Source organism: Hesperophylax consimilis, chromosome 23 (genome assembly GCF_061612785.1).
Source record: "Hesperophylax consimilis isolate HC1 chromosome 23, BYU_Hcon_1.0, whole genome shotgun sequence".
Lineage (NCBI taxonomy): Eukaryota > Metazoa > Arthropoda > Insecta > Trichoptera > Limnephilidae > Hesperophylax > Hesperophylax consimilis.
In genome coordinates this window covers 19,727,216-19,754,285 of record NC_142858.1, presented here as the reverse complement: position 1 = coordinate 19,754,285, position 27,070 = coordinate 19,727,216, and the positions used below count along the sequence as shown (strand labels likewise).

At 33.8% G+C, this 27,070-nt stretch overlaps 1 protein-coding gene across 1 annotated transcript in view; it reads left to right on the top strand.

The window, feature by feature from the left end:
* Nucleotides 1-25,178, top strand: part of LOC149412416 (uncharacterized) — a 159,017-nt gene extending 133,839 nt beyond the window's left edge. The window contains exons 3-11 of the mRNA XM_089646016.1: nt 2,691-2,860; nt 6,016-6,173; nt 6,683-6,858; nt 8,510-8,681; nt 9,101-9,332; nt 11,456-11,694; nt 12,437-13,616; nt 15,060-15,184; nt 19,967-25,178. Of these exons, the coding sequence (XP_089502142.1) occupies nt 2,691-2,860; nt 6,016-6,173; nt 6,683-6,858; nt 8,510-8,681; nt 9,101-9,332; nt 11,456-11,694; nt 12,437-13,616; nt 15,060-15,184; nt 19,967-20,086 (2,572 nt within the window). The 3' untranslated portion in view covers nt 20,087-25,178. The remainder of the gene's footprint in view (nt 1-2,690; nt 2,861-6,015; nt 6,174-6,682; nt 6,859-8,509; nt 8,682-9,100; nt 9,333-11,455; nt 11,695-12,436; nt 13,617-15,059; nt 15,185-19,966) is intronic.
* The last annotated feature ends 1,892 nt before the right edge of the window (nt 25,179-27,070 follow it).

Genomic DNA, 27,070 nt, shown 5'->3' with positions numbered 1-27,070 from the left:
AAAAGGGCAACGTGTGTAAACGTTCAATCTTTTAAAAACTACATCAAATCTTGGCTAAAAAACACTGAACTAGACATTTTTTTCTTATAAGTTTTAGCAAAGCCATCTATTACGTTTATATTCATAGACAGTTTATTTTTTTATTATTTCACATACATACAAAACAGCAGATATATGTTATTGTTTGATATCAAATTATATTAGATTTAAAACGAACCCGGCGATGTCCACAACGTTTTAAAATCAAAATTATTGGTTTATTCATGACAAACAACGTCTATACACGTTTCTAAACAAAAGCCGATCCTCACAACAAACAAGTTAGTGACGTAATAGGTTTGAAAAAAACTATCGACAATGTCACAAAATTTGTATAAACCGTAGTTTAATCAAATTTTCACAAATTGTTTATTTTGCCGTTGTAGATCAAGTTACTATCATACTGGTTTTAATTAAAGCGTCTTTCGTTGTTTATCAAACAATTGGTTCTGACTTCTGGACACTGACTGCCGCTTTGTTATGTACAGCTCGTGTGTACATTTCAATAAATTTATTTTACGTAAACAATATTGGTTTGAAAATCCGTCTGTCGATGAAAAAAAAATGGCCTTCACGGCGAGACCCCTGTCAGATGTGAAACATCGATATAGATTGTTATTAAAGGAAAGAAATAAAAATGAAAGTAAAGGTCTTAATATTTTTGATAATAAAATATATACAAAGAAATATATTACAAATTAAAAATTCATCATCATTTATAATAGATCCGTTGACAATTTTCGTGAGAATGGAAAAAAATTTACAGCACAGAGTTTTGGCGGTAGGGCGGAAAGAGCCGACGAGTCACGAGCAGGGCGGCTCGTGATATTTAAGCGGAATAAAGTGCTAAGTTGAAAGAAATCGACATTATTGATGTTGCCTATCCTAAACGATTTTTTTTCTAAATTTGGTTTTTTGTAAAAAAAATTAAGGAAATTTTAGTTTTCCTGAAAATCTTAATAGAAAACTACAAATTTTCGAAATAAAACGTTTTCGGTTACATCGACATCTATAATGTATTTTTTTAATATTAGTCTCTAATACATCCAAAAGTCACAAGCCACCACTGGTCAAGAGGCAGGCCGAATGAAGGTGCAAGATCGTCGTCCCGTCTTGCAGCGCTTTCTACGCAAGAGTCTTTACCACCCTAGGAGAAACAGAAGATGTTTCACATAAAAGTATGCGCTTCTGAAGGATGAGGCTCTCGATTACGAATCCAGAGGTCGCGGGTTAAAATCTTGGCGTGTGCAAGTAAAGTTTTATTTGGTTAAGGTGAAGTGTATTTTTTTATAAACACACATCTTTTAACAAAAATAAATGTATATTTTTATTAAAACATGACCTTTTTCCGTCCGTTCTTCCGCATGTTTCACGAAATATTTTTGAATGTTGAATATTCACAAAAAAATACCTTGAGGTTTTTCTTTAGAGCCCCGTAAAGAAATTAAATAGAAAAACAAGAATAAGGTTGCGGTTTAATTTTTTCATGCACACTAAGATTAATGTTTTTCTAAATGCGAATTACAAAACTTTAATTATGTTTTTTTTTTTAAATGATTTGTATTTTTATGATTTTTGTCAGTACACAAGTAATATTTTGTATTGATGTGGCAGAAGTCATGAATTAAAAAATAAATAAAAATCTTGTCTTGACTTGACATTATCTTTTTTGTGCCTTATTTTTGTCATATCTGTGATTAATTTGTAATTAGCTATCACGCCGTTTCCCCGCAGGGGTTGGCAGAAAGGACAGACCGCCAAACAACTCGGTCTTGGCACACACTCCTTGCCTCATTCACATTCATACATCGTCTCATACATAGTCTTCTATTATTCTGACTCTTGACATGGCCTCAAGTATCTGATTTACTTGGTCATGCCATGTCTTCCTCGGGCGTCCCTGACTTCTGCTACCATTCACATTTTGCATCGTATATTCTCCTTACACTCCTTTCTTTTTATCATATATTGTTAATTTTTTCTTGTATTAACTTTGTTTAATATGATTGTACTGTGTTGTAATTGGACATAGTCAGTTAAAAAATAACAATTAATTATAAATAAGTAGATTGAAACAAGCGGAAATATTTTTATTGTAATTATTTGGTACACAACCAAATTTATGTTTTACTAAATTAATTTAGCCGTAATTTTCATTGAAAACGAGGTATTTGTGAAAAACTAGATTATGGCACGATTTCGGCTGGTTTTTCAAGATGGCGGCGTTAACACAGGTGATTCAAGGTCGACAACTTGGATTTTACATCACGGGACCAGTCTATAAAACATATTAAAAAATTGGGACTACCGGAATATTACGATGAATTACACTGGTCTATAATGCACGCAGCTGGTCAACCCGTGATGTAGCGGTTTCAGTTGTCAGAACTCGCCGACCAATCACAGGGCGTTTGAGGGTCTCACAGCTTTAATCATTTTAAAGGACGATTTATTAATTCTCCTTGTAATTATAAATAATAAAATTTATTAACTCAGAATCAGCGTTTGTTGATCTGTATGAATATATGTTTTTTAAAGCCATAATTTTTTTCATATTATTTGTTATTAGTAAAGCCATTTTTTTAATATGCCTAAGAAATAAATGCAGTATAATAGTGAAGGTACTAATTGGTATTTTTGTTTATTTCCAGGGATAACCCGCGAGACGCCCGCAATAAAGCGGAGAAGCAGCGCAGGGATAAGCTGAACGGGTCCATCAACGAGCTGGCGAGCCTTGTACCGCTGGTGGCCGAGTCCTCGCGCAAGATCGACAAGACCGGCGTGCTGCGGTTGACAGCGCACGACCTGCGAAAAGAGCATGGTGAGCCAATCAAACAAACTAATCTTTCCACTGTCTCTATTTGTACTTATGCTGAACGGGTCCATCAACAAGCTGGCGAGCTTTGTGTCGTTGGTGGTCGAGTCCAATTATATATTTTTTCTCTTTTCTGTCTTTTCTTGAACAATAAAAAATAACTGGTTACTATATCAACAAATAGATACCTACACAACCTAAGTCAACTTTAATTTGATAATAACAGTTTGTTTTGCAAAATACGGACTCCATATTTGGAAAGCATATTGCAGGAGAGGTCGCCCAAATGTTTTTTTACATATAAGGCTTTCCTGATTAAATATGTTATCGAATTTGCACTTTTAACAATCTCAGCAATATGAGGTTCCCACTCCAAGTCTTCTGATATGGTAACTCCTAGGTCTTGTCCTAACGTCACTGCTTTGAAAGGTGTTCCATGTTTGTATGCAAGCTTAGGGTTAGTTTTTCCAATATATAGGAGAGTGCATTTTTCAATGATGAGTTTTGGATGCCAATTCTTTGTCCATTGATATACTTCATTTAAGTTGTTTTGCAGTAGGTCGTGCAGAATGAAATATGTATTCAAATACTTCCTTTAAAATCATCATTGTCTTACCAAATTCTTCTTCAGAAACCATTGTGAAAGGCTACTAAAAGTTTTCAGTTTAGACATCTAGGCTTAGACATGGAAGAGAACAGTCCATTCCATTAATAATTTTAGGTTACTATGCCGTGTTGCGCTTCCTCCTTATTTAGCTAACGTTTCGAACAGCGTTACGGTGCCCATCATCAGGGCATATTATGTAACTTTATACTTATTCAATATTATGGAACTTTGAACACAACACGTTTTGCCAACCTCCGTTGGAATCATTGGGTGTTTTCACGTTGGCCAGTGTAGTATGTGCCACTATAGGAGCTTGTTCCCGCACACACACGTTGTGGCCACATTATGGCGTGGCCAACGGATTAATCGTAAAATCCCCCGGTGCAACATGTATATACATATTTTACGGAAGACACAATGATTTCTATGAAACCATATGAGCTGTTCCCAAAAGCTAATAAAATGACTCTACATGCAATAGCTGTTTGTTCGCAAAACTGAACAAATTAGCCTGAGGGGTTATGGGGACAAGTTAGACAAGCGTACACACAAAACATAAAAACTCCATCGATAAGCACAAGCTTTGGACAAAGACACCATAAATACCAGGCAATAAAAGCATTCAACAATCTTACGCTCAACACAAAAATGAGGGAAGCAAAAATCATTTCACAAAAAAAATTAACATATGGATTAAGAACAAAATATTATAAATTTTGAAAACATATATATTCACAACAGCACTCAATAGTTACATGCATATTGAATATTTTTTAATCACTGCCTTTATCATTTTATTTTGTTTCAATTTGTTTTATTTTATTTTATTTGTTAGTATTTATTTAATCTAACTTAATTTCAATACATTCCATTTTATTCAAATATAAAAAAAATGTAAAATGGGGGGCTGAGCACTTGTAAGCACACCCAGTGAGGCTGACATTATCAAATAATGTTTTATTAAAAAATACTGCTAACATATTATTTTTAAAAAGTTAGTGTTGAATATTACCTGTTTGTATAAAATAGAAAGTAACTGACGGCAAGTTGTTCACTAAGATACGTGGATCTCAATTAATTAAGCGGATTAGGACAGAGGATCTTATTTAATAATATTAAGTCACAGTTTCACCAGTCAACTTTAAAAAAATTAATAAATTCATTTAACAACTTCGTATACTTAGATTAGTAACCATTTAATTTATTGTAAGGGATCACAATATGCAAGGTTGTATAAAGTCTAGATAAGGTAAAGTGAAAAGGAGCAGCACGATTTGCAACCGATGTGACGGTGGCATGCCAATACCATTATCTACCTTCAAGAAGAATTTTTGTCTGGAAACCAGCACTCGGTGGCGCTATTATTATTGTCGCAATGGTGAATGTTTGGGACTCAAACACTCCGTTTGTCCCCTATATTTTTATCCAGGACTGAACAAAGCGATAGCGTTCCTTTAGTTTTTTCACATATGTAATACATACACTAATATTCTTGTTTTTGTAGTACATGCTCTACTTTTCTAACTTTAGCTGCTTTTGGCAAATAGCAATACGGGCTTAAAAAAATGGTTAAAATGTTAATTATTTGACTACTCGTACTTGATTTAAGTTTATTATTTATATTGTCTTGATGATTCTAATGAAAATAGTCAGCAATATATAAAATATTTGCTTATTCTTTTTTCTGGTAAAAGAGAGAATAATTTTTATGAATTCAAGTTGTATCTACCTGATATTTTATTATTATGTATTAAGTTGCGAAGTAAACAATTTCGATTTTTTCATTATAAAATGAATTTTTGTTAGTCTAACTTTTGAAATCTATAGCTTCGTTCACATATAGCTTGGGAATATATATACCCAAGTAACAAATAACTTAGTAAATAGTTGAAAATTAATTGGAGGTTCGAATATATTAATATAGTCACTATTGATTTCATATACTTTATTTTGCCCTTTTGACTGCTAAACTATTTATTATATGCTAGTTGGGAAAGGCTTATTAGCTAGCCACGTTAAGTGTGGATGAAGCTGTTGAACTAAGAAGAAACAAGCAACGGCATTTCTGTTTGAGTTCAAATTGGGTGCAGCAGGAACTTATCTTAAGCATAACAATCAGAATGTGAATTTTAACTTTGCCAACTGAAATAATTTACAACAACCTAATTTTTTGTAACTACCAGCTAATGAGTCAGTATAATATTCCATTTAGGCTTAATCCTTGTACATGGATCTGGAAACTAGCGATAAGGCAGAACTAGTAAATCTACATCACATTTTGGGTTAATTTTGTGGGATAACATTTTTGAATTTGAGTTTCCATTTTGAGCAAATCGAGTCCGAAGTTGGAAGTCTGAAGTTGTAAGTCCGAAGTTCAAACAATCAGATATTTTTTAAATGCGTCCTAGCATAGACCTGGCTTCAATTTCCAGTTTTTTAACCTTTTAGTTTGCCGAAAAAAAGGTTGAAAAAAGTCTAATATATGATGTAGATTCTACCATGCAGTACCACTAATTTCCGGACCACATGTACATGTGTAATCTTTTACTTTCAGTTTTTGGAAATTCCATGTCCCCTTGCCACTTGAACATGAAGCCCAAGCTGGCGGAAGCTTTCATCGACATGATGGGCGGCTGTCTGCTGACCACCACCTGCCGCGGGATCATCATCGTCATCTCTGCTAATGTGGAGCACTACCTTGGCCACCTCCAGGTAACTACTTTTTGATTTGTTAGTTGGTCAGGCATCACGGGCTCCCCTATGTCTTGCCCTCCATTATTTTTCGCTTATTATGATGATAGTAGGAAGAAATCAAATAACATTGTCTAAAGAGAAATAAAACTTTTGGTTATATAACACTATTACCTATGCAGAGTATAGTACTGGGCAAATAAAATTAGGCTCATGGCCCTTGCAAAGTGGTGAATTATTACAATTTGTTCATTTTACAAATAATGTTTGTTTTTGCTGTGAGAAAATATTACATACTAAATGGGAATGGCTGCAGGGGGCCTATCCTTTCGGAGAATTTGTTTTGGCATTTTAAATTTGGTTCATCGAAAAACCACCTCTTTAACGGTGACAAATTTCTAAATTCTCAATCTCGAGGGATTTAAGGGGATTTTAGAAGGGTTAAGCTGTAGGCCACAAACAGTTTTTCCCTTCATATAGATTTAATCATTCTGTCAATTCATTTTAACCAAGGGTAATGTGTGCTTTAGACCGATCTCCTTGGAATGAATATCCTGAACCTGTGCCATCCGGAGGACCTGGAGAAGCTGAAAGCAAACCTGATGCCACATGCCACGCCCATGGGACCCAATGGACAGCTGCTCATCACCGACATGGACTCCAACGTCTTCACGGCAAATGAAAAGCCCAGACACTTTCAAGTTCGGTATGTTCACCGAGATAATATCGTTTTACAAAAGTTTCTTAAAAAGGTTCAAATTGTGCATGTTATTGTCCTTACGCCGGCAACATCTGTTAAATTAAACCGTGTACAAAATCTTTTTTTTGTATAATAAGTTGTATAGTTTAATTTTCCCTTTTATTGTAAAAAAACACCGCTAACTGCTGCTTTTTTTTATGTACATTTGGTACTCAAAAAAGATTTTCCTTTTTTGTTACATCTTTAAAAAAAAGTTATTACGTTTAAAAACATACATGTAATTTTTTTTTTGGTACAATTGTTCAAATATACAATTTGGTACTCAAAAAAGATTTTTGAGAAATAAATTTTATCTTAAATTATTTTTTTATTATTTTTAAAACCATACATATATATTTTTTTTTTTGTTAAATCGACAAAATACATGTTACTGACAATGTTTTGTATAATATGATGTGCCCCAAATATGGACAAAATGACCGTCTTAAAAATTATCTACGTGCACAATTCGCAAATAAAATGTTTTTTAGGCATACTAGCGCAAAACGTATAAGCCCAATTGCCACATGACATACATTTTAGCCAAGATGCTCCTGACTTCAACCGAGAATACAAATCATTACCATAACTTGCCAATTTATTTTGTCCCTAAGGGTCCAAAAATGTAGGCAATAAAAATTAAAACCGTGAGTTAAGTGCCACACAGGGTGAGACACACAAGACCTCTAAAGTAGACCGAAGGTCCCGATCCACGGAGACCGCAGATGTCGCTCCTTCCACCACATGTGAAGCAAGAACGTGTAGCTTCTGTTGCCGCTGTAGAGCTGGTCTGATTTGCTCGAAAGGCTCCTTTCATTTGACGCTGCCGGGTCTGGTCCAAAGGGTGATAGTGTAGTCTGTGGTCCAGGGTGAGTCGAGAGTCACAAGAGAAACAGGGCGAGTAGAGGCAGAAGTTGAGCGTAGTAGAGCGGGCAGAGCAGAGAGATGTAGAAGTAGTGAGTGTGTCCCGTTTTTACAGAAGGTTGGCAGTGGTTGATCGCTACCGCTGCCATTGTATCGGGGACGATTCCCACAGAGTTGGTTCCCACTAGACCGTCTGAGCAGGCCCGTGATAGCCCCAAGCCCTGAGCCCCGAGCCCTGAGCCCTTAGGCTCGTGTTCCTTTACGTGACCATGTCATACATGCAGACATATTACTAAAAACTTACCTTTAGTAAAGCTAAGTGAATCGTAAACCAAATTCAGCTACATCTCATACGAATAAAGGGCAATACTAACACTGTTGTGGTGGCAGCATACTGAGAATTGCTTAGCCGTGTGGCCTCATCATAGAGTACTTCTGATGGATTTAATGGGAACTAAAATTCTGATGGTTTCAGAAATAATAGCAAAATTCATTTTGTCCTTACATATCATGTTTACATATTTACATGAGTTTGACATATTTCCCCTCATGTTTCAATTTTAAAAATTGAAAGTGATGCCTCTGCTTCTCCTGCCAAACACTTCGCCAGTGACTGCGAACTTCTCTAGGTTCGAGTGGACAAACAGTTGACAGCCTATTTTGAATATCTAGAACTTCCAGAATGGATAGATTAATTCTGAGCATTATTTATTGATACTAGATATGTATTAATAGTCTAGTATGATGTTTTCAGATTGGCCCGGGCTGTTCAACGTTCCGAGACGCCCCAATACGAGGTCTGCCGATTCAACGGCTCGCTGAGATTTGCCGACCGCGCCAATGCGAGCGGCGCCGGCACCGGCCAGATTGTCCGGCGGCACCGTGCAAGGGGGGATGAAGCCATCTCACCTAGTGGCAACGATGTGGTAATACTCCTTAATCCCCTTTAAATACTGAATAGTACATAATATTATGTGTTTTTTAATACTTTGCATTTTTTTTTTAAGATTTCCAATATTTTTATAATTAACTCATCTTATATTCTCCCGGCACTTCTTTCTCTGTTCATTCGCTCTACATCTCCAAACCATCTAGCCGTCCCTTTTTTAATCTTTTTCATTATGTTTACATCAGCCTTGCATTTTTTCCGGATGTGCACATTAGTATTATGGTCATACTCTCTCTCTCTCCGGTTTCAATCCTGGGATTGGTTTACAGCAATTTTATCTACTCTCCTCTTCCATTCTTCCCTGTCTTGTGCGGCTCTTTTGACTTCTGCATATGATGAGCAGCGCACGTCATACATGGTTTATATAATTAGGACTGTTGGCATTGACTCTTACAGGTTTTCATTGGCATGATCCACATAGTGAAACAGACCTACTTGTCGGAGCGGCTGATAGAGGCCAGCAAGCAGGAGTACCGCACGCGCCACCTAATCGACGGCAGGATAGTCCAGTGCGACCAAAGAATCTCCGTGGTGGCTGGCTACCTGACTTCTGAAATATCTGGCGTCTCCGCCTTCACGTTCATGCACAAAGAGGATGTGCGATTCGTGATAATTGCCCTTCGGCAAAGTCAGTAACTACTTCAATATACTAATTTTATCAAATACCACAATAATCTACTGCTTCTGTAATGCTGCGTGTACGCATGAGAAAATTTGCGCAAGCCGAGCCATGAATTATCGGAATGGAAAGAAGTAACCGCAAGTGGCGTTTCGCACCATTTGCTTCATTCATTTCCCAGATTTCGTGACTCGTCTTGTGCAAATTTTCTCATGAGTATACGCACCATAATATGTTGAATGTCTGCTTGACTTTTATTATGATTAAATAACATATGTCAATACTGTTTATTGATTTGCAAGGCCTATCGTTTTACAAACACATATATATATATATAATATAATGTTAGAGTGTTTGTAACTCCATTTGATGACCATCAAATAGTCAATCAGTGCAATTTTGAACTTTTAAGATTTGAATGATCCCAGTTAAAATCTTATTTTCGGCGGTTTTCAGCCTTTTGACCAAATGTCAAACAGCTAAAAACCATAAAAACATTTTCATGCTGACAATTTGATGAGAAAATAATGTTTAAAAAAATAATTTTTAACATTTTCAAAAGTTTCATGTGGCGCTGATTATCGATTTGATCGCTTGTTTGCTGCAATAATGACATAAATCATACATAAAAATATCAATATCTGACTTATTTGGTCAAAACTAACCATTTCCGCTTATACTTTTTACTAATAGAACAAAGTACCTGAACTACCAAAAGATGCCGCTAGACAGCAGTAATTGTCAGTATTGCTCCACAATATTATTAGAATAATTAAAAATGTTCAAACTTGTTTCCTGAAAAATTGTTAGTTTTCAATTGTATGTATCATTATTGCAGCAAACAAGTGAAATATGATGAAATTTAAAACACCTCAAAGTAAATGAGACAGAGTGGCATTCAACATGGAAAGTGCTTAACTTTTTGGAGATTATGGCGGTACCGTTTACGTCCATAAAAAAATATGCGTAATGGAATACGGACGTACACCGTACGGCGATGTTTGTAGGAATCTAATAATTATTAATAAAAATATGAAATATTTTTTTTATTATTAATATGTAATCTGCTTAATTCGGTTATTTTGAAATTATTAATGTATTTTTTGGACAATGTTTGACTTTTTGTAATACATACTATGGATACAATTTTTTTAAATGGGAATTTTTGAGGTTAGAAAATACCACTCTTTTGAATACTTTTTTCTCAAAAACTCATTCTCTTAGTACGGGTTGTCTCACAGAATTTGAACAATTCTTCTAATCTCTAAGTTATGTTTGAAGTTCTTTGAAAGTTCTGTTATTTCTTAAGTTCTGCAAAGCAACTGGCTCATAATGATATAATAACAGTACTTGAATGGGACTTTCACAGAACGTTTAGGAATTTCCAAATTATGTTAAACAATCAGTCCGTAGAGATTATGGTGGGTCATTCACATCACAGCTTTCCATGCGTTTTTTACTAAAATAATGTCAGTTTACCTTTAATGATGGCAGTTTGTGAATGTCCACCATTAATGAACATTATTTAATGAATAAGTGAAGCGATCAAATGTTTATTATTGCGTACTTTCTTCTTGCTATTCTTTACTATATCCGTGCGATTTTGTTTAATATTCTGCGAATTCAATTTGCTGCATCTTAGTTTTTGAATGTTACAAACTCTATCACATTTAATGACCATTATATTGACTGTCAATGCCATTTTTTATTTTTCATGTTTGAATTGTCTCCTTGAAAACCTATTCTCAAATTCTGACCGGCTGTCGAGAATAACGGTTATGTTTGTCAGCTGATCACGATTTGATCAAAAGCCATAATTGTCCAAGACCTTGATGATGCTGATCGTCATCAAATGTGCTGAAGTTTGGAAAACTTTATAAAATTTTCAACATCATTGCGCTCCATAAGGAACACACTTTAAACCTATTGCTTAATACTATTATGAATATTGCAATATTTCTTATGGACCGCGATCAAAGTATTTTTATTATATCCGCTATAAAGGTAGTAGTGCATATTTCTTCAACATAGCAATGTGAAATTGTGTCTCAACTTTTGATCGCTCATACAAAAACATTTAGCATTCAGCTATTTTTTTGTTTGTTCATGTGATGTTTATATTTTTCCCACAGTGTACGACAGAAGCAAGCAGTATGGAGAGTCATGCTATCGTCTCATGTCTCGAACAGGAGAGTTTATATACTTGAGGACAACAGGTTACCTCGAGATCAGTTCAGATAATGCCGTGCAGAGCTTCGTCTGTATGAATAGTCGTATACCAGAAGAGAAAGGACGAGAATTGATTGAAAAAATGAAGGAGAAATACTCCGTCATATTCAATGGGATCGATGAAAACTTCCCATACGGAAGCGTAAGTGCAACACGCATTATATTTATCTGGAATAAAAATTTTATCTGTTGAATGTAAGGTAAAAACATGCTTTTTGTTGTGTAATTTTATATCTTAAAAAATGCTCCTAGCATGCTAAAATATATTTTATTCGCTTGGCAAGGACTATTCTATTCTGTCCTTTTGACTTGGCAACATATTTATTTTATCTGTGAACAAGTGCGCGGCCATTGTGGAAGCGGCATCGAACTTGCAACGGTATTCTTTATGTCATTATCTTTATAGATAAGTATGAAGGACACTTATTTAACTTTATGAAATATAACAAAAGTAAACAAAATACATATATCTTTAGATTTATTTATTTATATAAAAAGAGGGAGAAAAAATCTATTCTTCAACATAAGAAGCTATTATATATATATATATAAAATTAAAATTTATAACAAACATTATTTTGTAAAAAAGAAGTAAGATTTACAAAAATAGACTCAGTCGAAGCACATCGGGCCGCATGCAAAAAACATACCCTGGCACTCTACAGAGTATTCGGTCGCAGAATCTCAGCGTACCAAAGGTTAATCTGTAGCATTTAAAGAAACACTAAATTGTTTCGTGTTAAATAACAGAACCAGATGTGTTTTTTACAATTTTCAGACATTAATTTGACATTAAGACATAATTTTTTTAACAACTCGAAACTTAAAATATGTTATATGTCGGTAGGAATACGGAATCTTCATTATTTACTTGCATGTTTCAGAGCGGTGAATCTACGGTAGAAGACCCCCAGAAACTGGAGCAGGTCATCATGCACCTGATCACCAACCTCCCCTCGCCTAGCAGCCAGCGCTTCCCTGCCAGCCCCGACCCTTCCTCACCCCTCTCCATCATCCCCCCCAAGCCCTGCACCATCAAGTCCTCCATCGCCAAGAGCGTCTCTGTCATCAGCCAAGCCATCAAGATGAAGGGCAGTGACAGCGGGTCCATCGTAAAGCCGGGATTCAAACCCGAATCCATGTACACTCCTTCCGAACTGATAGCTCTGAAAGCTTCACGCAACATTTTAATGGAACACAAAAACAAACTACTCTTTCCAACTAAACCTGAAAAAAGAATTGTCATGAAAGAAGAAATAATTATTAATAAGGAGAGTTTGATAGAAAGAAATTTATTAGCTAGTGACGACAGTCTCAAGGAAACAATTTTGAACAAAAATTGCCCAAATGTAAATAAAGAATCTCCACAGACAACAGCCGTCAATTCAGTTGAAAATTCTGTAAAACTATCTGTGGAAGATGCACGTCTTCCGACATCCAGCCCAAAAGTGTATCACACCTTTTCACCTGATGTGAAGCCAACTTTTCCACAAATTTACATAAACACAGAAAGTTTCACTTTACCTCCCGCTCCCAACCAAAGAACTTTAGAAATTATGTTACAAACCCCTATGATGACACTAAATGCACAAACCTCCGAGAAAGCCATCACCGAAATGATTCCGGATTTGAATAGTTATGTCAATTCAGTATATGGTATGGATATATTTGTCCCGAACACAGGCAATATAATTGATAAAGACAATCTGCAAACAGTAGATTGTGAGGATTTGTTGATAGACAGCGATATGAAGCCAGAGGCTATGTCTAGTGCAAATGTGTTATTGAGTAGTTTGAATGTTTTAGACCCAGCGGACCACACCTTTTGTCTGGCAGAAACTCTGGAATCTACATCTTATGTGGGCAATTTGGGTCAACTGAAAAGGTCACATAACGCAGAGACCGAGTTTGACACAATCCCCAAACGCAGAATGCAATCTAGTTCTGCAGCGGGAACTAGCATGTCTTCAGAATCTGATTCTGCACCCACCAAAACACAGCGAGACAGACAATCACAACAAGGATTGGATTGTTACATTCAACAGCTGAGTGATCCCAATTCAGGTAATTTTGTTTGTTTTTTTTTAATGTGAAACCGCACAAGAGTCCCAACTGCTCCCAACCGTTTGGAGCCAGTGAGACTATGGCATTCCCAATTGTGGTATGTTGTGAGGCTGAAGGTGTTGGAGATATATGAGGAAGGTGGGGTACTTCCCCTACCAATCTGGCTATTCAGATCCTGTCACCAAACATATCCAAGGCTATTTCAAGCAACGTTTCAATTCTAAATGGTGGTCTTACTGAGAATATCTTCCACTCTTCACGAACATGCCGGGGTTTGAACCTGCGACCTCCAGCTTGCTAGTCGAGATCCTTACCTCTCTACCACGGAGGCCGTTAAGTTTTTTTGCTTATAAAATTGTCTGATATAAATATTTTAATGGATATTTCATTATTACATCAGTTAGTTTCAGTGTAATTCCTCCTTCCAGTTTATCCCATGGAGTGGGTGATGCATTTAAATTTGCAAAACACAAATTTACGCAAAGAATTCTAGTACTGATTTCCCTAATGTGATGTCAGATGTGCATTTCACGTTATGAGAGCATCAAACACATAAAGAAAACAATAAAATGAGAGCATCAAACTCATGTGATAAAACAATAAAATTATGATGTGATTTTAACTGTATATTGTGAAGTGGTTAACCTATTCACTACATTCTTGATACATAAAATATCACTCTTACGAAACACTCCTTTTAACAATTATGACTCATTTTAGCTGCTGCAACTCTCTTATTTCTTGGGGTTCATATTTATTCTTTTCTTATCTTAAAAGGTTAATTAATTTTTCTGAATTATATTAAATAAATAATTCGATGCAGGATGCATCAATTCGATGCAGGATGATGCAATATTATGAACAGTGAGGCGTAACAAAAAATCATGCGTCACCCCAGCGCCGCTCACACACTTACTACCATATTGTAACATCATCATTGTTTTCAAATTGTTTCATGTAACTAAACAAATAAGAATATTTGAACTCATGATTCAAACTATTTTTTGGTTCACTTACCTGCTAAATTTGCCACATACAGCCGCTAAATCGAAAGCCTAGTGCTGGAGCCATATTTTATTAGCACATACATATGTGCGTAGCACATGTACATGCGTAACTGTAGTAGGTTAAGTGGAACTGCTTCTAGTCTTGCCAAGGAACAATCTTTATGCTTGAATGTTGAATGAATAATTTTGACAAGGGAAGAATGAAGGAATGACCCAGGTTGGTGTGTTTCAGACTCATCACATTTGATGAACATCAAATCGTCAGATCTTTTGATCAAATTGTAATCAGCTGTCAAGCATAACGGTCATGTTTTTATGCTCGTCGCGCATTCAAAATGGCTTGATCGTCGATTTAATGGTCATAAAATAATATGACGAGAGTTTGAAACAATCCAACCTCAGTGTTTCATTTCAAACATTATTTTAATTTTTCCAGATTTGGACACACTGGTGCCGCGCTCGCTGGCAGCCCTGGAGTCCAGTATTACGCTGATCGATGGAACAGTACACGAACTCACCCAGTTTGAAAACATGCCACAAACCACAATCACTGACATTATTGTAAGTTTCTTTTTTTTGTTTGTTTTTGTTTAGGCATTGTTATAGTTATTGTATTTACTTATAACTAGACATACAGTATGACTTTTCATGAACATCAGCTGATCCTCAAAGAAAAAGAAAGATTATAAGAAAAGGTTTTCGCGATCAACTAATCTTAATCCGCTTGTTGCAAAATCAACTTAATAAATAATAATTAAATAATAAATTCGGAAATTACATGTTATGAATAATTTCAAAATTATGCATTTTCTTTCAACTAAGGATGGGTTGTTTTACAGAATTTCAACAATTCATCAAATTTCAATGTTGATTATTCGCACATAGTAGTACATAATATGCAGTACATATAGTTTCTGTTTTAGTAATATTATGCGTGTAAGTGTGCAAAATTATATCAAGAAGTACCTTTCAAATTTCTGCTTTAACCCATACCATTCAAAGTATTTTGAATGAAATTGAACCAAGCAACTGAATTAATTGTTGTGCGAACTTGTCCTGAATGTATTGATGTAGTGTAAATAACATTACTTTTTGTGTTGTATTATATATCCCTTTACAACCGGCTTCACATGAGCGTGAGTTTGTGTTTGAAGACAGAAAATAAATATGTTTTTGTGAACGGAACCGGTGTCGATTGAACGTGCGGGAGCTGCTTATATAGGGTACCTTCAAGCGCACATGTTTCAACCAGTAAGTCGCCCAGCCGTATGGGATCATAACTAAGAGCTTTAACAATGTGGCCCATCACAATTTGAAAAATTTTTGCCGGTTGCAAAGGGTTAACCTGTTGAAGGCCATAGCATAAAACAGAAAAATATTTTAACCACTTAATGCTAGGGTGTTTTTATAAAAAGTGTTTAAAAAAAAATCAGGTTTAATAAAACGATGCATTCATACATACACGAAACTATGAAAACAATTTAGTAAAAACGAAATAAGCAGCTCAAAAACACAACCGATCTCTGACGTAATCTGCAGGTAAATTCAAATTGCGTAAAATACATCGCTAACTTTGACGAGCCTTACTCGTGTTTGCTAAAAATAGATCGCTGCGAGTCGAAACCGGCGAGCGTCACTCGGCTAGCAGAAATTGAAACCCATATAGGGCACGAGCGTGATTCGTTCAAAAGCATTAAGCGGTTAAAGCCTTCAAAGAGTTGCCATTCATAAAAATCAAAAGTGAAATCTAAAGTTTTATTAGCCTTCATTTTTTTTTTCATACATTTTTCGAAACATTAAGGTTAAAATCGCATTGCAAATTATTCTAAAAAAGAAAATATTTGAATGGTTGCATGTTCTACAGAGACCCATCTGTATTTCAATGGTTAATACAAATATTAGAATGCTTGCATGTTCTCAAGAGACAAATCTGCATTCTACTGGTTGGTACAAATTAGAATGCCTGCATGTTCCCCAGAGACCCATCTGCATTCCACTGGTACAAATTTATTTTTTAATATAAAAAAAAATTATTTTATTTTTTAATGGCAATGCATAGGTACTATAATTTATGAAAAAATAAACATTTTGTCGAGAGGCTAAAATTATTTCGGCCTGGAGGGAAGGCCTTCTAAGATAGCCGCCCTAAATTAGTTGTTCAATCCAATTAAAAATCTAACTAAAATAGTAGGTTCTGCAAATATGTCATACTTTTTTACTAAGTTATTTGTTTTACTTAATATTTCCGATTTCCAATTCTATACATTCATTGCTATAGTAACACTTGATGAACGTATGTTTGATGTTCTATTTTCATAAGTTCATTAATGCAATATTACCTCTATCTAGCAACAAATAACATTTTGACAGTTGAGAAATTTCGCTGGGCATTAACATTCGCTTAAGCGCTTGTTATACGATAGCGAAATTTCGCAAACTGTCAAAAATGTCTTCATTTTTTTGTCACTAGAGGGCGGTAGTTGTACATTAATGAACTTGTTAAAATATAACGTCACATGTGCGTTTGTCGCAAAGCAATGAACGTATAATCCGAATGTGAAATATTAACCGCTTCTGTGCCAAGAGCGAGATATCTCGCATTCTTGGCCGTGCCCAGCTGGGCCTGCTGCCAGCCATAGAAAAATAGCGAGTTTTCTCGCTCTTCTTTGAGCCTCTGTATCAAACATATGTCCTGTATTTTTTTAAATATGTTTATCTAAGTGAAGGGAAGCAAAAACGTCGAATATTGAATAAATTTGGTAAGTTATTTAAATATCCTTTCAAGGTGTAATGTTTTTAATTTATAAAAATAAGATTTAAAAATGATTTATTTTGATTAAAAATTCACGGCCTGCTGTGCACAGCTACACTTCTACCTACTGGCATTTAAAAGGTTAAGTAAAACAAACAACTTAGTAAAAAGGTATGACTTATTTGCAGAACCTACTATTTTGGTAAAGCATTTAATTTGACATTTTTTATAAATGTTTCATCATTCACTTGCTGTTGTCATTAGTGTTGAGGAACATTTCCGATACATATAGTTTGTTTTACACGGTGTTCGGAAACTCGTGGTATAAACGGTAAAACCCTTTATAGGTCATAAGCTAAAAACGGATAGTTTTGAGACCTGCAACATTAAGGTTTATATTTCTTTATGTTTACAAGTTATAAGCCCTTGGGTTGTAATCATTCTTTGGTAACGCACAGAGGTCTTGAATCGAACCAACCGCCCGAAGTTCGCACATGTTGAGTAAATTTACGAAAATCGCGTCCTGGTCAGTTTCTCTATAAAATTATCAAAGCAGTTATTCCCCTGTAACGCAAATAAATAAAAGTACATTTTTCCTTACCAACCTGTCGTTTTGTAATGAAAACAATAATTTTACATCATTTTTTTTAAATGGACACCGGTCAGAAAAAAACCCGCTGGAAAATCGAAAATTTCAAAAAAGCTAAGCAAAAAAAAGTTTTTTTCTGTTCATCAAAATGAATATAGAATACATAAATAAAACCATTAAGGGCGTATCGTTTAAAAAAAAGTTGTCCTATAAAGGGATAACTTGTGAATAACCTTTCATTTATTGTCAATTTTGGGTTATGACTTTTTTTATTTGAGCTTTCGTTTTCGAGAAAATCGAATGTGGATTTATTTGGTAAATTTCTTAATTTTATATTTGATAGAATATCTATACATATTAATAACATCATTAATAAATTGACCTCGAGAAATAAAAGAAATTTTATTTTTTTATTTATATATTTGTTAAATTATTCTGTGTTATTTAGTATAACTAAACAATAATCTTTTTTCATTTATTTGTTACTTGAAGCATACCTTGTTTGGAGTATTTTTTCCGGCTGCCATGGATAAATCATAATATTGATCTACAAAGAGAAAAATAATATTATTGTTTGGAACTTTACAACACAACACATAGATAGAATATCTTTGATTTGACAATGTGTGAATGGTTACGTGTTTATACGCAGAAAAGCGATGGTATTGTTAATTTCCTTAAAAAGATTTTTTTATCTGCTTAATCTAAAGATAAAAATAAAAAACGGTAATAAACTTGTTTACTCCTCATAACGAAAATCGTCATTTTTCTCCCATAGTGCCATGACGGTCAGCGGTGACCGCAGTTAATTTTCTTGATTTTCATGGAAAATTTTGGTAAAAAAAAAAAAGGAATACGTTTTGATGGTCGCCGATGCCATCTGAGTATTTTTTTTTCAAATTTAAAATGGTAATGTTTCTTCATTTCCACAATGGCGTTCAACGTGTTAACACTCCTTATATTAATACCCCTTACCATGTAAGGTAGGAACAGTGAAAAACTTGACTTGTTTTCACTTAAAACGTCCAATTTTACCGAACCAACAAATGATCTGGCGTGAGATGGTAATTTTTGGTTTAGTTACCAAACGTGCCCTATGAAAAAACATTCACTCTCCCACTTAGTCAGAGCGCGTAAAGACAATGAAATCTCTCACACACACTTGCATAAAGATGCCGCCAGTAAACAACATGACGTTAGTGCTAACCGTTAGGAAAAGGAACGTATATTAAATGTTGTATTTTACGCCTTTTAAAAAATATGACACTTGAAAAAATACAATTCGTCAAATTTACATGAAAAAAGAGAATTTGTGAGTACTTACTGTTTTTGTAGCTTCCTTAGATTATTGCAATTCTTTAAGTGAGTCGGTATTCTACTTTTAGACCCATTAATGAAACATTTTCATGGCATTTTCGAAATATATACGCCGTAAAACAGGGAGCCTATAGTTTCACCGCCATCACCGGGGGCTTCCATCCCGGAATAAGTAAAAAACTGTGAAATGTGTCGAAAATTTGGTGCAAGATGAAGTATTTATTTAATTGTTAATATCCACAGATAGCATAACGATAATAAGAGGCCGTACTTCTACAGATGTGTGTATTATATACATATTTTAAATTAAAAATATTGTGTAAAGCCGTTATTAACGCGATAATCATAGATCCAAGTTTTAAAAGTGGGTTGTATGGTGTATCAATGTTTTTATTTCTTATGGTCGAATGCCTACAACAACTACAAAAAAAAATAGGCAGACTGAAAAATAATAGTCCATTAATTGGTAACAAAGAATATGAAGTCTGAGAATGACATACGAAAGGTAGTATTAAGCCGTTTTAGAGAGCCGTTTTCCAGCAAATCACCATTCTGCCCTATAACCCACTCTTAAGTTTACACCAGTTTATTTACATAATCTTATACATGTAATTAATTTCCGCACTGCATCTCTATAGTTAGTGATTGTATGTACAGTTATTAAATAGTGAATGTATGTTTCCAGATGGAGCACCAGGCACACAAGGAACTGCTAGAGTCCATCCAGTTGGACCACCGGAACCGGCTGAGTGATGGATCCCCCACGGACGACGAGCCCTCTCCTGCGCCATGCTTAGACAACTAGTAACCCAACTACTAACAGCCCACTGCTGATCTGATTACACTTACAACTTTTTAAAAGTATTAACTCGAAACCGACCTACAATATTATTAAGTAATATATAATACTGTGCAATATATTCATAGATTTATAAATACATTGCTTTATCTTTCTATTGAATTTGGACCATAGTAAATATGCCTTAATAAGATGGTGGAAAAATCATTCCTTAATTACGGAGAGTTACAATACATTACCTGCGACTAACATCAAATGATATTTCAAAACTGTTTTTAAGACAGCTGCTGTTGAAATTAAAAAAATATATTTTTTGATAATGGGTAAACTGACTAATGTAATGCAACTTCTGGAGTAGACTTAATGTCGATGCCCGAATGATTGAATTATTGCACCAAATCAGATATTCCATCTGTTCCTACTGATAAAGACCTCAAACTCAAATTAAAATCGGATTGTTTGCATTCTATGTTATATCCTAAGAGACATAATTTTTTAAGTGTAAGAATTAATTGATCATTGTTATAATTTATATTACATATTATTTGTATTTAGTATGTCACTACTCAAATTGACGTGCTAATGAGACTTGAATAATTTATACTTAGTAAATTTATGATTTATCTTAAGGCGATGCACTACGTCGTGTAATATTTTAAATTGAGCCGCTATCAATAAGAACCCTTAGTAAGTGGCGATAAGGTTTAAATTCCTGCTTAACACCATCCGCCTGTTTTGATTTATGCAAGAAAAAAACATGGCCCAAAAGTGCCTTTTATTTTATTTTGTGGATGTTCAGGCATAAATATTTAATTTTTTTTCGATCATTTTATAAATAACTTAATTTGCCACATTATACAATAAAATCATAACCGAAAATGGGTTCGTAAGTAGGAGATTTTGAACTTTAAAGCAGTTTTCATAGGCCTTTACATTATTTTTTTCTGGGCTTATAAAAAGACTTGTCTAAAAAATACTCGATTATTTCAAAGGCCAAGATGTATTCTACTCGCAGTATTTAATTAAAGCATCTGAAACATTTCTAGGCGACCAAATTTCAAACCAAAAACACATGATTTTGCATTACTACGTATGGCATCGTCTTAAGATCGAAATGTATTTTAATAAGTGGTACCTAAACCACGTCTTCAGTATTTGTTCTCATGGTTGAATAATGTTTAGATCTTATCCTTTACCCGAGAGGAGTACAAATTGACATTACTTTTAGATTTATTCTGAAATGTCGAACTGGCGATATTACTCTAATATTAATATAAATTATATATATTAATTGTTTTTTTCATATTTTTTTAGTTTTGAAAGAAGTGAAATGTATGTGTTATTTCTGAGAGAGTTAAAATAGTGTGGAACGTTCTCAGAATCTTCCTAGTCTTAAAGTGGTGGTGGATACATGGTGCTGAATGTGACACATGAATCTAGTACATACCTACTACCTGCCAAAGCGTCTTTTATTTTTGTCTCCTTTGAAAAATATTCAAATTTTATCTGAATTCTATTGTGAATGGCAGCTAACTACACGGTGTATTTTATTTAAACTGACACAATGGGAAGTTATCTCTTTTGATGCTTGCTGATTGATTGGTGATATTGCTTTGTTGGGGTTCTAATTGAAAGAATACCATGTTCTGAAATTTCATCAGTTAATCAAATACTAGTACCGCTTAGCACAAATCGAAGTTGCCACTATATCAGTAATGCTGCTGTGGTAAGTAAATATACAGTACCTTCCTTGAACCTCTCAAGTAAAAAACTGTGTTTTTACTTACCAAGGATGAATAACTTCAAACGTACTATCAAAAAGACATAAATCAATCTATTCAATACATGCATATTTACTTATTAATTCCTTGCAATTTTAATTTCATAAATTGTAAAAGGTACAAATGTGTGCCTTCTGACTTTGTGAAATGTTGTATGAAATGCGTTGAATCGTTTTTCCATAATGGGCCACTTGCATGATTTTTATTTCTATTCAGAATGGTTTCAATGACGTACTCTTTCAAATGTTTTAATTGTCTTAAGAACTACAGCTTTTAAAAAAAAATGCGTAATCCTTTTAAAGATGGGCTATCGCCTGGTGGGTAATAATCAATACTCGGGGCGGGTAACCGACTTTTTAATTTTTTTGATATAAAGAAAAAACATTATTGTAGGATTTTTATATTCTCAGCAGAAAAATCTATTCCCTCAATTTTTAATCCAATTGTAAATTCATGCAAGTGACTCATTTGACAGTTTACTGTAATAATTGATAGTTTTTAATGTTGTTAAACTTTTGTAATATTCTTTTGTTTTTGTTTTAAACTTTCTTAAACATCAATAAAACTTTGATTTATAAAATGATCTATTAAACTTTTTAACAATAAATTGTCTCGGAATTGAGTTAGTGAAAAGAAAATGTGCATTCAATGGGTATTTAAAAAAATGTATTTTACTCAATGGGTTTTGTAATGTTGTAATGTGTATATATTATAAGCTTAAAAGTTGCATCATTAAATTTATATAATGCCACTCACCTATTATTCAAACATTGTATCGTCGGTTAACCTCTTGAGTACCGCTGTATCCATATAATCAATTAAAAAAATCATTTCTCTATTTTTGGGAAACTACTTACTGTAGATTATAAATACTATTTTTACAAATATATGAACACCTTATCTCATAAGATGGTGCAATTTACAAAAACATAATTTTGCAAAAAACAAATAGGTTAATAGGAAAATAAAATCAGCTGGCAGAAGGTTAAAATATTTAGCGTTGGCACTCCAAGAGTTAAGAGTGACGAAGTGACAACATTTTTGCCAAATAGAATTTTTCATCATCAAGTGTTCTATACCATATCCATGTCATTCATTCACCATTTTTTTCAAATGGTTTCACGATACAGGATATTGTAAAGAACCCTTGATTGTTAAAAACTCACTTTGGAGAAAATGTTAGTTACTTGTCGCTCTTAACCAACGATATTATTATATATTCTCAGAGATGTGCTTTATTTCAAATAAATCCATTTCAAATGGAAATGCAAAATGCAAAATGGGTATTTTCCATTTTGCATTTTAAATGCTTTTTTAAAAACCATTTTGCATTTTGCATTTTAAATGCTTTTCTCAATGCATTTTCCATTTCAAATGCTTTTTTGCAACATTCTTCCTACTTTCTCCACTCATCTTTTTTTCCTAAGCCCCAAATATCAGTCAGTCCTCAACCTCGCTATGAGAGATAATTTACATTTGTCAAGTTGCTCCCTGGTAGGAGCCCTAGCAATTGAGTGATACCATTACAAAAAATACTGATTCAAATACTGAACATAGCCGACGCTGTAATATTAAATGTTAGATAGCAGTTTCTATGTTTTTACGTTGGCAACATTAGTAGATACCCCGAAAATTTTTTGTGGTTTCATAATCTGTAGTCGTGGTGTTTTTGGATTTACCATCATGTAATATGTTTGTTCTACATTGATATCCATTATTAAATGACAAAATTGTTTAAAAATTCTATAATTATTTTAATTGTTTGACCTGAGAAACCATTTTGCATTTTTAATGCATTTTGAAAATAGGTATTTTGCATTTTGCATTTGAAATGCTTTTCTAAAAACCATTTTGCATTTTCAAATGGAAAAGTTTTGACCCATTTCCATTTTGCATTTCAAATGGTTTTGGGTACCCATTTTGCACATCTCTGTATATTCTATTATATTATGTACATATCCATCTTTCTTAATTCATTGTACAGGGATAATAGTGTACCTCTAATAATTTTACTATCATGTGACCTGCTCATATAATGTGATTATCATTTGATTACCTCATCAAAGCTATTAGTTTATTTAATGATTTTCTCTTTTTTGAATAATGCATATTCATTACTTATTTTTGTTTGAGTATAAGTTTGCTTGCTTTAAAATGTATTGATATTTAAATTATTAAATATATTATTATGTGATTAGTCTTCAGATACATATATTATAGTCACGGTCTTGAGAATCCGTCAACTGATAGAAATACATTATGTATATAATGAAGTATGATTGTATTTTGCCGGCCTATGTTGAGTTTTTGGATTCTTATTCCCTTCGGTTGGGACCTGTAAGTAGTATTATCCACTCAAGTGATTGCGTTAATAATTGAAAAACAAGTTGTGCAACCGTGGTTTCTGAACGTTCAATTTTGCACTTTCCCGGCCACATAAAAATATTCATTCCTTGAATTTTAATATAGAGACATAAATTGTTTATAATGCTACATATATAGCCAATGAATCCACCTATATTTTTCATTCATCCCATATTTTTAAGATATATAAAGAAATCGTAAACTTTATAAACGCGCACATTCTGGGCATAAGTTCCTTTGAGATTGCAGTGTGAGGTACATATTCGAGTCAAAATTGGATATTTTCCATTTCTTTGTTTTTCTGTGTTGTCTACGGCCTGATTTATAATCACAGATCCAAATATATGTTAGAAAATCAATTTTTACTCTTTCAGCCGTTCAAAAGTTTTGTTTGAAAAAATATCTTATAGAATTTTGGTTCACGGACTGTCGAAATTGAATGCGCTAAATTAGGATATTTAATACATTACCACAATTAACTGTCATTACATTAAAAAGATACAATCACTGTCTTCAATTATCATTAAAATTAATCTCGATTTATTCTTTATTTAGTTCAATAAAGGTAGATAAATTGGGCACATTGTGGCAAGCAATCGTTCAAGATGTTAAGAAAACTTGCCATAATATGCCAAAATTCGCTCGAGTGGGTAAATAATAATACAGTGGTACCTCGACATACGAGTGCCCCAACATACGAGTTTTTCGAGATACGAGTCGGCGAGCGAGTGATTTTTCGCTTTTAGTTACGAGCGAAATTCGAGATACGAGTTTCCGGAACATTCTGAGAGGGAGGAAGAAACAAACCTCCTTGGACATGTTTTTTTCTAAACGGCCTACAGGTGAAAGCGAGAAAAATGTAGCGAAAAAGGCAAAGACCAGTAAGGATATATAATTTATTTATTTACATTCTCTTTTTTGTTTTTGTACAATAAATATTTGTCATTTATAAATACGTTTTTATTATTCAAAACCACGTAACAAAAATAACTGGGGTGACATTTTGGGGGTTGGAACAGATTAATGGTAGTCTAATTGTTTTGTATGGGGAAATCTGCATCAATATACGAGTAATTCAAGATTCGAGAAAGTTTGCGTAACGAATTAAACTCGTATGTCGAGGTACCACTGTATCATGAATAAACTTGTTCATAGTAGTTATGCTTGTGTTTTTAAAAACTTTTTCCATAGCCACCACCATTGAATTACAAATTTTTCTGTACCAAATATTATGTAAACACTGACTTAATAAGTAATGTGTTAATGAGTTTTGTGTAGCTAGGATCATCTACAAACTATTTTCCTCTGACTTACAGTTTTGTATATAAGTTCCTACATATTAATTTTGACATATACAATAATACAAGTAAATACAATACCTACTGAACCATTTCCAGTATGCAAGCATTTCGAAAGTATGCTTTGACTCTCGAATGACCTGCTTATTAATAATTCATAGTCTCCGAAACATACCAATGAAGAATACAATTTTAATAACTGACATTTCGCCCTCATTAGTGATCTATGTTCAAATAATGAAGTGCATTAATGATATATCTCTTTTAACAAGGTATAAAATATTTCGTGCATTAATGATACATATTGTGACATATATCATTAATGCACGGAAAGTGATTTAAAAGGGCCATTAAACTGTATTAAATAACAATAAAATGAACATTATAGTAAAAATGTATTTTCTCTTAAAATGGGCAAGATATGGTAATGATAATGTCTCGCTAAATAGTTTTTTATGAAGGATCTTATGTATGTAACACTAAGTACACTTATCAACTTTTGCATAAGACTTTAATATGTACTTATCTATTTATATTGTTGTAACATTCTGACTTAGCTCGTCTGAATGTGTAAATGTTAATATGTATGAATTATGTTATCTCCCGATTGTCTCAATGAAAGTTGTTCAAGTTTTGTCAAAACTAATGTGTCTGCTGAATATATTTTAAGTTTAGTATAAAACTGTATCTTTAAAGCTAGCATCTATAATATTTTATTTATAGTACAATGTTGGTGATCTGGCTGGATATCTAACAGTAGACAGGTAGGTAGGAATGGTTTGCCAATTATCCATACAATGTAATTTTAAAGTGAAACAACTTTTCTAGTACCAAATTATTCTTCAAGCAAAAATTAAAGTTACTTACAGGTTGTCATTGCTTTTTTGTTATAATTTATGTACTTGGCTCAAAAAGGGGGTGCGAATTAATTTTTTACTTAGTGGACCTTGTTATCATTCCACAACTTTGTGGAAGTTTTTCATCTTAAAGAATCTCATCAGAACTGGTAGAAGTGGTACCCAACAAATTATTTCTACACCAAGTACCGCTTACACCACAACAACATTAGTTTTCGAATTTGGCATCTACAGCATGAATAATGCAATCCTTGTACTGGCCTTTATAAGCGATTTAATAAAAAAAGTAAGGAAGGGAAACTGCTATATTATTTATAATAATCGAAAATATGTTTGTATTTAAACATGAAATGTTATTCCTTGGCTTTTACTAGTGTTTGCCAAGAAATTAAAACACTTTCTCATCGCACACAAGGGCATTTTGGAACTTTTTAAATTAATTTACTTACAGGTAGCACATAACGCATCACAGTTTATCGGACAGTTAGAATGCATTCATACAGTTCTACTATAAAGACTTATGACTTATGAAATATTGGCATGCAGAACTCCCGGCCAAAAAGGCCCCTTTCTCTTTCATCATGATTTTAAATATTGGTTGTAGGATATTTTAATTTAATTTTGGTTGTTTTTGTAAAATATTTTTGGAAGGTAACATGGCTGCAATATGTGTGGATTTAAAGTTTACGG